Source organism: Carcharhinus amblyrhynchos, chromosome 7, assembly GCF_965287045.1.
Source record: "Carcharhinus amblyrhynchos chromosome 7, sCarAmb.v2.hapA, whole genome shotgun sequence".
Taxonomy (NCBI): domain Eukaryota; kingdom Metazoa; phylum Chordata; class Chondrichthyes; order Carcharhiniformes; family Carcharhinidae; genus Carcharhinus; species Carcharhinus amblyrhynchos.
The window spans coordinates 100245388-100259104 of NC_137330.1; the positions used below are offsets into that span (position 1 = coordinate 100245388).

The 13717-nt window shown below is 41.1% G+C and overlaps 1 protein-coding gene across 1 annotated transcript in view; it reads right to left on the minus strand.

The window, feature by feature from the left end:
* The window catches only part of popdc1 (popeye domain cAMP effector 1), a 55791-nt gene that overhangs the window by 18720 nt on the left and 23354 nt on the right, over window positions 1–13717 (minus strand). Inside the window, exons 5-6 of the mRNA XM_080193443.1 lie at window positions 5242–5366; window positions 580–767 (exon numbers count right to left, since the gene is read on the minus strand). Coding sequence (XP_080049569.1) covers window positions 580–767; window positions 5242–5366 — 313 coding nt within the window. The remainder of the gene's footprint in view (window positions 1–579; window positions 768–5241; window positions 5367–13717) is intronic.

Below are 13717 nucleotides of genomic sequence, written 5' to 3' on the forward strand. Positions count from 1 at the left end.
CTTACACTCAAGAGGGGATGGTCTAAACAGTTAATAATTCACAACAGAAACTGAATAAATTAGATTGGTACAAAAACTGCACTTGATGTAAATCGCTTGGTGGATCTGGATAGAATATAATGTCAGTTTGCTTCAGCTGACAGCACTCTTGTCCAGTCAAAAAAAAGTACAGTTACATTCCACAATTTGACAGCATAATCTAAACCAACACTTGGAGGAGGGAGTGCTGTACTGTTTAAAGCAGTATCCTCTGAATGAAACACTGAACTGAGTGTCTGTTCAGGTGGGTGTTCTAGCTCCCTACAAGATTTTATTAAGAGTGGAGAGTTCATTTCACGTCTCGACCAATATTTGTCCCTCAGTCAACGCCACCAAATAAATTATGCATTTCCTAAGCTTTTGCAGAACTTTGGGGTGTGCAAACTGGCCACTGCTCTTGTTTATGCAATCATGACTGCACTTCAAAACATAGCCCATTTAATGCAAAGTGCCTTGAGGTGTCCTGAGAATATCTTAGAACAACATGTAAATTCAAGGTTTTTCTTAAAATACTGAAACAAGGATGTGTTCTTGACTTACTTTCCCTTTAGTAAGATACTAAGTCGATCGTCAACAGATGTTTTATCTTCTGCAGCATAAGTCTGATCCTTTTTAAGAGTCATAATACTGCAGAACTGTCCAGTCAGTCTTTGGAACAGATCTGGAGGGACATGAAGGGGTTCAAACATTCTCCTATAAAGCATCCTGAGCTCCTTATTAAGCTTAATCTGTAATAGAATCATATGGTTAGTTGTGATGTAGTTTACTGATTTCAGTACAGCACACAGGCAAATCTAAATGTGTGCAGATGGCTAAAACATACAGACCTTAAATATATATTGGCACAGAATGATTTTTGATAGCAGTGGGCAATATAATGCTTTTCTTCTTTAGAATTAAAATTATAAAGAGGCATTCGCTGTAAAAGTGAACTACACCTTTCTAAAGAATAAAATGGATAAGCTTTTTAAACTTTGTTATTCAAGGAGTCTCAGGGAATTTGGCTCCCATAGGCATTGCTGGCTATATTGAAGTTATTATCACATCTAACTGGCATTGATGCAAATTTTCCAATGAGGACCACATTTGGCTTCATTGTTACACATCATGAACAACTTTGCAAAGGTAATGGGGAGGTCTAAGGGCTTTGAAATCTGAGAAGGTATTCCCATCGCCACACGTATGATCCAAATGGGACAGCACAGTGGCTAGCCCTCCTGCATCATAGCACGAAGGAACCGGGTTCGATTCCTGTCTTGAGTCACTGTCTGTGCAGAGTCTGCACGTTCACCCTGTGCCTGTGTGGATTTTCTCCGGGTGTTCCAGAAGATGTGCCGGGTAGGGCATTGACCATACTAAATTCTCCCTCAGTGTACTCTAACAGGCACTGCAATGTGGCAACTAGGAAATTTTCACAGTAACTTTACTGCAGTGTTAATGTAAGCCTACTTGTGACATAAATACATACATAAATAAATACATAAATACATACATACATAAATAAATAAACTAAACTAAACTCATGGGTCAAACTATGATGAGTGATTACACAAACCAGTTAGATTTCCTGAAATTCGGAACGTTAAATGGTGATTTGATTAAAGTTCTCAAAATATTAAGGGGGACTGATGGGTTAAGAAAAGAGAAATTGTTTCTCTGAATACTGTGAATGCTGGAAATCTGATATAAGGACAAAAAAATGCAGCAAAAGCTCAGCAGGTCAGGCAGCATCTGCGGAGAGAGCCAGAGTTAAGGTTTCTGGTCAGGAGCCTTTCATCAGAGATAATAATTCCACTGGTTGGAGAGTCCAGGCTTTTTCCCAGAGCCAGATCTTTCAGGAGTGATGTCAGGAAAACCTTTGACATAGAAAAGGTAGTAGAAGTAGAGAAGTGTTGTTGCAATTGAATAGGGTGTTGGTGAGGCCATATCTGGAGTAGTGTGTCCTGTTTTAGTCTTCCTATTTGAGGAAGGATGTGGTGGCATTGGAGACAGTTCAAAGGAGGTTCACCAGATTGATTCCGTGGATGAAGGGGTTGACATATGAGGAGAAATTAAACATTTTGGGCTTATACTCACTGGGGCTAAGAAGGATGAGAGGGGATCTGATCGAGGTATATATACAAAATTTTAAAAAGGTATTGATAAAAGTAAAATGCAGAACAAATGTTTCCTCTTATGGGGAAATCTAGAACAAGAGGTCACAGGTCTAGGTTGAGAGGTGGTAGATCTAAATGAGGAGGAAATACTTCTCGCAGACGGTGGTGAAACTGTGGAACTTGCTGCCCCAATAGCACGCGGAGTCTGAATTATTGAATGATTTCAAGAGAGAGATAGATATATTTCTAATAACAAATGGGAAAGAGGGATATGGGGAACAGGTGGATTTGAGACCAGGGAGCGATCAGCCATGATCTGATTGAATGGCAGAGCAGGCTCGAAAGGCTGAATGTGCCTATTTTTGTTCCTAATTCCTATGTTCTACAAATGGCTTTTGGTGCTGGGCCACTTGTTAATTTTAAATCTAGGGTTGACAGATTACTGTTGTTAATATCTTTGATCAACTGAAACCTGAAAAAGAAAAGGGACAAGGTGGGCACGCAGAGTTTGATCATAGATCAGCTCAAGGGAGTAAATTATCAATGCTTGTTCATATGAGCATCCCTAAACCAATGAGCCTAAAAAGTGTACTGTGCCAGGCTCCAATTAAGAATTTAGTGATACTAAGGCAATGACAGATGTTTTGTTTAACTATACAAGAATAGAGTTGCAGATATGCATGACATGAAGACCATGATGGCTAGTGGAACGATTATGCCAGAACTTCCAAGGTGATGGATAATTTGACACTTGCCAGCAGCTTTCAACAGTTTAGAAAGTACTGATGCAAAGAAACAGAGGTATATTTAGAAGGGCAAGAGGGATAACCTTTTTGTATTGGGCAAAATTGAACAAGAAATTCCATTTAATAAAAGTACATCAGCAACTCCAGTGGTAGATATACAACATGACAAGCAAAGGCAAAACCAGCTTGCAATGCCTCAGACTGATTGCGACAGATGCAATAGGCAGTTTTGTTTTAAGTCGTCAGCAGAATAGGTATGAATCAGGATGCAGAAATAGAAAAGCTCCCATGTGAACTGGAAAGACATACTTGCATGGCTGTCACAGATGCTGGGGAGTGGTAAACATTATTTTCTAAATTACAGTAAGCTGCTCCATTTTTAAAAAATGATGCAACATTATTTCTTTCTCCCACATCCAAGAAGGGCAATAAGACATCACTCCCAAACCACTGATAAAAAGTAGCCATTCTCCTCTGAAAGATGACATCTGGCCCTTCAACAAGGTCAGAATGGCACACCAAGGCTCAAAGGCAGTATGTAGACTTGGTCACAGATCAGTGATGGTCTCATTGAACATTGAAACAAAACTTAAGAGGCCAATTCTTACAAGAGCAAGACATCACCACATGGAGAATCATGCTTAGATCTTGTCATTCTGCATTGCGTGTATTGTAGCTTCACCCTGCTGTATTTCCATTCAATGGTTCTATTCAAATAGTTCATTAATCATTGTTACAAGCAGGCTTACATGAACACTGCAATGAAGTAACTGCGAAAATCCCCTAGTCGCCATACTCCGACGTCGGTTCAGGTACACTAAGGGAAAATTTTAGCATGGCCAATGCACCTAATCAGCACGTTTTTTGGTCTGTGGGGAGGAAACCAAAACACCCGGAGGAAACCATGGGGAGAATGGGCAGACTCCGCACAGTGACCCAAGCTTAGAATTGAACTCATGTCCTTGGTGCTGTGATGCAACAGTGCTAATCAATGTGCCACTGGACGTAGGTACCTATAGTATTGAGTGCCCTGGACACTGAATGAGGTGCTGCCAAAGTATCATAAATTCAATGGCCCAGATTCTGGAGAAGCAAGACCTCAAAGAAAGTTACCCACAAAGATTCAGAGATTTCTTTTGATGGGGATTTTTTCCTCTTTCCCAATGGCAGTTTGTACCTGGTGTATAGTCAGAGGATATTTTAGCATGCAGCAGCACTGATGTCAGCATCAGGAGTCCAGAAAGTTATTATCCTGGATAATACGGAGATGAGAAACAACCAAACCAATTAACACACAATATACCAGCAGGTTAAAACCACTTCAAATTCTTCTCTTTTCATTTAAAAATTTAGGCAGCAAAACAAATGATTGATTGTATTAAGATAGAATTCAACTTTTAAAGATAAATTTATGTTTTTAAAACATAAATCACTGCAGAGAAATTTGACTTTCTACTAATTTGAAACTAGTTTTACAGGGCCAGTAACGGTATGAAGTTTATACGCCATACCCAATTACACCTCATTCAACAAGGTGGAGCTTTTTCAAGAGTTTTTACGCTTCTGCACTGTTAGTTTTGCTGCAATTTTTTGTCAAATCACGATTGGAATGGAGAATGTAGTCATCGGGAACGTCTGCAACAGGCTCTACGGAGGTGGATCGATTCAATGGCAGCAACCTTTGAACCTCTGTATTATCCTGCACATGTCTGAACTCCCAATGCTGTCAATTTCAGAGGAGTCATCACAGTGACACTGACCATATTGCTCTCGTTGTCATAGCAAAATCCGGGCCAAGGTTTATTAACTGAAACTATTTTCCAATTCGCACAATTGTATTTTGTATCCAAGTTAGAATAGCTTTCTAAGAGGGAATCTTGTTTTTTTTTAAAACAGAGGAATATCAATCAAAATGGTTTACATTTCAGTGAAACAATTTCTCTATAAATGGAGTTTAAAAGTTTAGTTTAAATTCTTCGACCTGATGGGAAATCGTCCAAACAGCCACAGCTGAACACCTCATGACGTATTTCCCAACCAGCAGAGAATTATTTCTCTGGTGTATGTGTATGTTTGGTTTACTAATGGGTATTTATCACTGGCTTACTCTGGATGCTGATTCCATCCAGTAATCAGCTGCAATTTCAACATTTTAGTACTGGGCAAAGATTTTACACTTAAAAGATTGAAAGCAAACAGCCAAGGGGTGTAATTTTCACTGCCAGAACACTTGTTCATGCACTCTTTTAATACGGTTTTTAACCTGTCCATATTTTAAAATAGCATACAACAAGATTTCAGTGGAATGCATTAAGAGTGCACCACCAGATGTAAATAAACATCAGGAAGAGTGGACTTACAGGCCTCCTTTTGTACAACAGATAGAAAAAATGTAACATGTTGAGAATGAGAAACAGAGAGTTCCAGATCAATATGTCTAAAGCACATCGATAAAGCACTGCCCACACAATGAAGAGGGCACAACCTGTGAAAGAAAAAAAAATCAAATCTAGTCAAAAATCCTGCCATCGAAACATTCTTATATATAGGTGTCAGTTACAGGAAAAAAGTCTAATTGGGAAAGAACATCTGAAGATACATAGCTATAAATTACTGTAAATGGCAATTATAACCGAGTAAGGCACTCAATTTGTCTACTGTTTTACAAAAGTAACCCATTTAAAATAAATGACGAGATTGCCTGCAGTCATTTCCAGGCTGAACTGAATACTAAATGGCTGGCACTGCGTTAGGAAAAAGTATGACAATTGGCCAGTTCTTGCTTTTTTTTAAATTTGTTCATGGTATGCAGATGTCACTGGCTGGGCCAGCATTTATTGCCCATTCTTAATCTCCCTTCAGCTGAGTCACTTTCTAGGCCATTTCAGATGGCATTTAAGAGTCGACCACATTGTTACATCATAAACCATGGACAATAAACTGTCTTGTTATTATCATAGCTCCAGAGCTTGAATTACCACCTTTAACTCACTACAAAACATTTTCAATTATATTAATATGCATAATTTTCAGTTATAGAAATGCTAAAAAGAAGTCATTAGAGGCAGTTGTGCATGATTGTGAATATGCGGGTTAAAGCATTGGTATGCCAAAATGGCTCCAGCACTCAGCTGACAGCCTAGGATCAGAAATGAGGGCACATAATGAGGGCACCACTAATTCGGTTAGGATTGTATTCACTGGAGTTTAGAAGAGTGAGGGGGATCTCACAGAAACTTATAAAATTCTAACAGGGTTAGACAGGACAGAAGCAGGAAGGATGGTCTTGATGGTGGGGGAGTCCAGAACCAGGGGTCATAGTCTAAGAATATGGGGTAATCTGGCTGGGTGAAATTTCTTCACACAGACAGTGGTGACTGTGTGGAACTCAATACTACAGAAAGTAGTTGAGGCCAAAACGTTCAAGAAGAAATTAGATTTAGTTGTCGGGGTTAAAGGGATCAAAAATATGGGGGAAAGCAGGATCAGGATATTGAATTTGATGATCAGCCATGATCAAAATGAATGGCGAAGCAGGCTCGAAGGGCCGAATGGCCTACACAGAAGGAATTTAGTTCTGGCACTTTGCAGGATCATATCAGGACTGGCCCAGCCAGATTACGTTCATAAAGCTTGACTTTCAATTTACTACTTTGAGAAGTAGGAAAATCACATCTAAAAGATGTTGGGCCCCATTTCCAACTGCAACTATGTACCTGCAAGAAGTGAGTTTACCTGCATGAAGCAGGATTTAGGATGTCATAGATTCAGAGATGTTTACAACACAGAAGACAACCAATCGGTCTGTGGTGTCCATATCAGTCAATGAAGATCTGACTACACTAATCTCATTTTCTAGTGCCTGGCCTATAGCCTTGGAGGTTATGGCAGTGCAAGAGAATATCTAAATACTTCTTAAATGTTACAAGAGTTTCTGACTTAACTACCATTTCAGACAGTGAGTTCCATATTCCCACTACCCACTAAGTAAAAAAGTTTCTCCTCAACTCCCCTTTCTTACCATAAATCTATGTCCCTGGTTATTGACCCCTTAATTTTAAGAAAAAGCGTCTTCCTATCTACCCTATCTTTGCCTCTCATCATCTTATATCTTACCATATCCTATAGATCCCCTCTGAATGTTCACTTCCCAAGGAAAACAGTCCCAGCCGATCCAATCTGTCTTCATAGCTCAAAGTGTCATCCCAGTGTCGCCTTTTCCCCAGGGTATACTACAGTGAGCAGAATATGCCCACGCTGTGGATTTTTGACCGGGGTTAAGATTAAACAGTGAAAACATCTCATTAAATTTCCCTAGAAGCCATTTCTCTAAAGTTTAACATTATTAAATTTAGGGATACGCATGACTGAATGAGGTTGAAAATTCTGATATATGACAGTTTCAATAGTTCTAAACTTGCTTTAAAAGCTGTTCTCTTTGTTGACAGTTACTTATCAAACTATGTGAACTAACTGGATTATCCCTTTGAAAGGGCATCTTCCAACGCCAGTAACTATGCTGAGGAAATGGTCATTCAGATTTGATATGAGAATAAAGAAACACTAAGTATTAAAATGGCAGCAACAATGAAGGAAGGAAATGTGTTTATGTAATCTAGTGGAAAAAATATAGTGGAACAAATTTGCAAAGCAATTTATAGAGAGGTGCAAGGATTATAAAGTAGTTATAACTGGGGAGATGGACAAGCTGAGTAGGCAAATGCATTGCAAATGCAGTATAATGTGGATAAATGTGAAGTTATTCACATTGGTAGCAAAAACAGGAAGGCAGATTATTATCTAAATGGCTACAAATTGAGTGTGACCCACCGTTCATTTCAATCATGGTTAATCATCCAACTCAACAGGCTGATCCTGCCTTTCCCTCCACATCCTTTCATCCCGTTGCCCCAGACCTATATCTAACTCCTTCTTGAAAACATACAATGTATTGGCCTCAACTGCTTTCTATGATAGCGAATTTGACAGGCTTTTCGCTCTCTGGGTGAAGAAGCTTTTCTTTATCTCAGTCCTAAAAGGTTTACCCCGTATCCCTTAGATGATGATCTTTGGTTCTGGATACCCCCACTATCAGGAACATCTTTCCTACATCTACCCTGATTGCAATGAGAGCTAGGTGTCCTCGTATACCAGTCACTGAAGGTAAGCATGCAGTGCAGCAGATGGTAAAGGCGGCAAATTATATGTTGGCATTCAGAGCAAGAGCATTCAAGTTCAGGAGCAAGGACGTCTTGATGCAATTGTACAGTGCCATGGTGAGGCCACATTTGGAATACTGTGTGCAGTTTTGGTCTGCTTATCTGAGAAAGGATGTTCTTGCCCTGGAGGGAGTGCAGAGAAGGTTTACCAGACTTATTCCTGGGATGTCAGGGCTGATATATGAAGAGAGATTGAGTCAATTAGGATTGTATTTGCTGGAGTTCAGAAGAATGAGACAGGGTCCCATAGAAGCCTATAAAATTTTAACAGGACCGATCAGGGTAGATGTAGGAAGGATGTTCCGATAGTGGGGGTATCCAGAACCAAGGGTCGCCATATAAGGGATATGGGATAAACCTTTTAGGACTGAGATGAAGAGAAACTTCATCACCCAGTGAGTGGAAGACCTGTCAATTTCACTATCACAGAAAGCAGTTGAGGCCAATACATTGTATGTTTTCAAGAAGGAGTTAGATATCGGTCTTGAGGCGAAGGGGATGAAAGGACATGGAGGGAAAGGCAGGATCAGCCTGTTGAGTTGGATGATTAGCCATGATTGAAATGAATGGTGGATCACACTCAAAGGGCTGAATGGCCTACTCCTGCTCCTATTTTCCATGTTTCTATGGGGCTTAAATATCTGAATATAGATTGGGATAGTCGTAGTGTAAAGGGCAGAGAGGGTAAAAGTTCCCAGAGCATGGTCAAGAAAATTTTTGACAGCAGTATATTCCCATTCCAATGAGGAATAAAGCACTGCTAAGTGGATCAAATATCAGCAGAATAACATTGGAGGACAGTCATCATTGTATCATAAGGTTTAAGTTGCCATAGAAAAGGACAAAGAACAATCCAGAGTAAGAACATTTTACTGGTGGAAAGCCAACTTCGATGGATTATGAATGGATCTGGGCCAAATAAAGTGATATCAAAGGGTGGCTGGAAAAAAATATAACTGAACAATGCCTTTTAACACATTAATTCAGGAACAGTGCAGAACCAGGTTGAATGTAGAATATTCAGAGGCAAGTGAAAAAGTAAATAAGACAAGCGAAGAGAGAGTACGAAACAAGACTAACAGCTAACATAAAATGAAATCTAACGGTGACATGGTAGCACAGTTGTTAGCACTGATACCTCACAGCACCAGGGTCCCAGATTTGATTCCTGGCTCGGATCACTGTCTATGCTGAGTCTGCATGTTCTCCCTGTATCTGCATGGGTTTCTTCTGAGTGCTCATGTTTCCTCCCATAGTCTGAAAGATGGGCTGGTTAGATGCATTGGCCATGCTAAATTCTTCCTCCGTGTACCCGAATAGGCGCTGGAGTGTGGCGACTGGGGGAATTTCACCACAACTTCATTGCAGTGTTAACGTAAGCCCATTTGTGACACTAATAAACAAACTTTAAATAGTAAAGGGTGGTAAAAGATGAAATGGGGTCAATTAAAGAGTGAAAAGAAAATTTTTTATGTAGGCATGGTGCATAGCTGATGTATTAAATGAATAAATCTGTCATTAGCAAGGAAAATGATGCTAGCAAGTCCTGGTGAAACAGGAGGTAATTCAGACAACAGATGGGCTTAATTTTTTATTACTCATTCATGGGATGTGGATGCCACTGATTAAGCCAGGGTTTACTGTTATTTCTACTAAAGTGGATAACCTCACATTTGCTAACATTATACTCCATCTGCCAAGTCCTCGCCCACTCACTCAGCCTATCCAGATCTCTCTGCACACTTTCCGCGCCTTCCACACAATTTGCTTTTCCACCCATCTTCGTGTCATCAGCAAGTTTCGTTGCCCTACACTCGGCCCCCTCCTCCAGATCGTCTATGTAAATGGTAAACAGTTGAGGCCCCAGCACCGATCCCTGCGGCACTGCACTAGTCACCAACTGCCAACCAGAATAGCACCCATTGATTCCAATTCTCTGCTTCCTATTAGACAAACCAATCCTCTATCCACGCGAACAACTTACCCCCAACTCCGTGCACCCTAACCTTTTGCAGCAACCTTTTGTGAGGCACCTTATCAAATGCCTTCTGGAAATCTAAAAACACCACATTCACCGGTTCCCCTCTGTCTACCACACTAGTCACATCCTCATAGAATTCCAATAAATTCTTTAAACATAACTTCCCCTTCACGAAGCCATGCTGCGTCTGCTTGATCAAACCATTATTTTCTAGGTGTCTCGCTATTTCTTCTTTGATGACGGATTCTAGCATTTTTCCAACTATGGACATTAAACTAACCGGCCTATAATTCCCTGCCTTTTGTCTGCTACCTTTTTAAACAGCGGCGTATCATTAGCCGTCTTCCAATCTTCCAGCACTTCCCCAGAGTCCAGCGAATTTTGATAAATAATCAGTAAGGCATCCGCTATCACCTCTGCCATTTCTTTCAGAACCCTCCGGTCCCGGGGACTTGTCTACCTTCAGTCCCGTTAGTCTACCAAGCACTACCTCTCTAGTGACAGTAATCGCATTAAGGGCCTCAGCTCCTACCATCAACTACTCTTGTTCTACTAGATGGTAGAGGTTGTGGGTTTGGAAGGTGCTGTCTAAGGAGCCTTGGTGAATTGTTGCAGTGCATCTTACAGATGGTACACACAGCTGCCACCTTGCTGGTGGGTCTGCTCTGCCAATGTGACAGGACAAACCCAGGACTGATGATATCTGGGACATTATCTGTAAGGTACGATTCAGAGAATATGACCACATCGGGCTTTTCCTTGACTAGACTGTCAATTTCCCAACTTTGGCTCAAGCTATCACATATTTGTGTGGAGGACTTTGCTATGTACATAGGGTGAGGTTGCCATTGTCTGTTGCTTCCAGTGGTCTGGTGGCCCTTGGTTAATATCAGGCGGTTTGCCTGGTTTCATTCCTTTGTAGAAGTTGCTAGGCTACTTCAGAAGGTGCTTTGAGTCAATCACATTTCTGTGGGCCTGAAGTCACATGGAAACTAGACTACGTAAGGACATCCTTCTCTACGAAGCCTCAGGGCATCAGTGAACCAGGTCGGTTATGACAGTTGACGATGGTTTCACAGCCACTGTAAAACTAACAGTTTTAATTCCTGATTTAATTGAATTGGTAGGACTCAAGCCTGTGTTCCCAAAGCATGAGTCTTGGCCCATGGGTTACTAGTCCAGTGACATTACCACTATCCCATGGACAGGTGGCATAGGAAACTCAATGCAGACAAGTGTGAAATGATTCATTTACAAGTACGGACGGTGCTGTGGTGGTAACATCACTGGATTAATAACCTAGAGCCTCAGGCTAACACTCTCTGGATTTAAATCCCACTGCGGTAACAGAATCTGGAAAAGGAAAGCTATTCTCGGTAACTGTGACCATGAATCTACATCAATCTGATTCATTAATGTCCATCAGGGAAGGAAATCTGACATCAACTGGTCTGGCCTACATGTGATCCAGCAATATGATTGGCTCTGAACTGGTACTGAAAAATGCCCACTGAAATGGTCTAGCGAACCACACAGTTCAAGGGCAGTTAGGGATGGGCAACAAATGTTCACCTTGCCAGCAAGCTCACACCCCGTGAAAGAATAAAGAAAAATATTGGTAGGAAGAATGAGGAGAGATAACATAAACTAGAGGGTACAATCCTAAAGCGGGTGCAGTAGCAGAGAGACCCAAGTGTACATGTGCCTGGGTGTATAAGTAACTGAAGAAGGCAGGACAGGTTGAGTGACCAGTTAATAAAGCTTACAGTAACCTGGGCTTTATTAACAGGGGCTGAGAATATAAGAGAAAGCAGGTTACGTTCAGCCTAAACTGGAGTATTCTATCTGGGTGCCACATTTTAGGAAAGATGTGAAGGCATAAGAAAGAGCGCAGAAAATGGTTCCAGGAATAAGGAATAGAAAAGTCGGCTAACTTCCTTGGAGAAGACTGAGAAGAGATTTGATTGAGGTATTCAAAAACATTATGAAGTGCTTCGAAAGGCGAGTCCTGGCACACACTGACTCTGGTCTCCCAAATTGCCAAGAACCACTACAATTCACCTAATGCTGCAACAGGTCCACAGCTGATGCCATCTCCTTGGCCCTACATTCAACCCTGAAACACCTGGATAACAAGGTCACTTATGTCATACTCCTATTTATTGACTACACCTCAGCCTTCAACACCATTATCCCAACAAAACTCATTTCCAAACTCTGTGGCCTAGGGTTCAGCTCATCCCTATGCGACTGGATCCTCCACTTCCTAACCCACAAACCACAATCAGTAAAGGAAATAACAACACCTCCTCCAGATTATTCTCAACACCAATGCCCCACAAGCCTCTTTACTCCTTACACACCTAAGACTGTTTGGCCAAATTCTACTCCAACTCCATTTTCAGATTTGTTGATGATATCGCTGTAGTGGGTTGGGTCTCAAACATTGATGAAACGGAGTACAGGAAGGAGATAAGGAATCCGGTGAAATGGTGTGATGACAATAATCTCTCCCTCAATGTCAGTAAAATGAAGGAGATAATCATCAACTTCAGGAAACATAGTGGAGGACGTGCCCCTGTCTACGTCAGCAGTAATGAAGTGGAGATGGTCAAGAGCTCCAAATTTCTAGGTGTTCAGATCATCAATAATCTGTCCTGGGTCTCTCCATGTCAAAGTTACAGTTAAGAAAGCCCACTAACACCGCTACTTTCTCAGGAGGCTAAGGAACTTTGGCACGTCTACTAAGACCCTCACCAATTTTTACAGATGCACCATTGAAAACATCCTTTCTGAACGGATCTCAGCTTGGTATGGCTCCTGCTCTAACCAAGAGCACAAGAAACTACAATGGGTCATGAACGTAGCCCAGTCCATCACGCAAACCAGCCTCCCACTCATTGACTCTGTCTAAACTTGCCACAGCCTCAGAAAAGCGACCAGCATAATCAAGGACCCCATACACACCAGACATACTCTCTTCCACCACCTTCTTCCATTGGGAAAAAGATAAAGTCTGAAAGTATGTACCAACTGATTCATGAGCATCTTCTTCCCTGCTGCTATCAGGCTTTTGAATGGTCCTATCATATGTTAAGCTGATCTTTCTCTTCACTCTATCTGTAACTTCAACACTGCATATCGGACCCTATCCCTTCCTTCTCCCCTATGTACTCCATGAATGGTATGTTCTATCTGTATAGTGTGCATGAAACAATAGTTTTCACTGTATTCCAATACATGCGACAATTATAAATCAAATCAAATCATGAGGGACCTGGCTAGAGTGTAAAAAATTGTTCCCACTGGTGGAAGAAAAATGAATGAGTGGGCTATGAATTTAAGGTTATTGGCAGAAGCAGCAATGAAGACAGCAAGAGAAACCTTTTCAAGCAGCCAATGTTTACGATCTGGAATACGCTGTCTGATAATGTGACGGAGGCAGGGATCATTGGGGCTTTCAAAAGGGATTATTTAAAAAGAAAGAATGTGCAGGGTTATGAGCAGAAGGACACTAAGGTGCAATGCTCATTTGGAGAGACGGCACAGACATGACAGGCCGAGTGGCCTGCTGCTGTGCTGTTTTGTGATTCAGTAACATGTTATGGTTTCCCTGAAGTTCCATGATATTCCAGC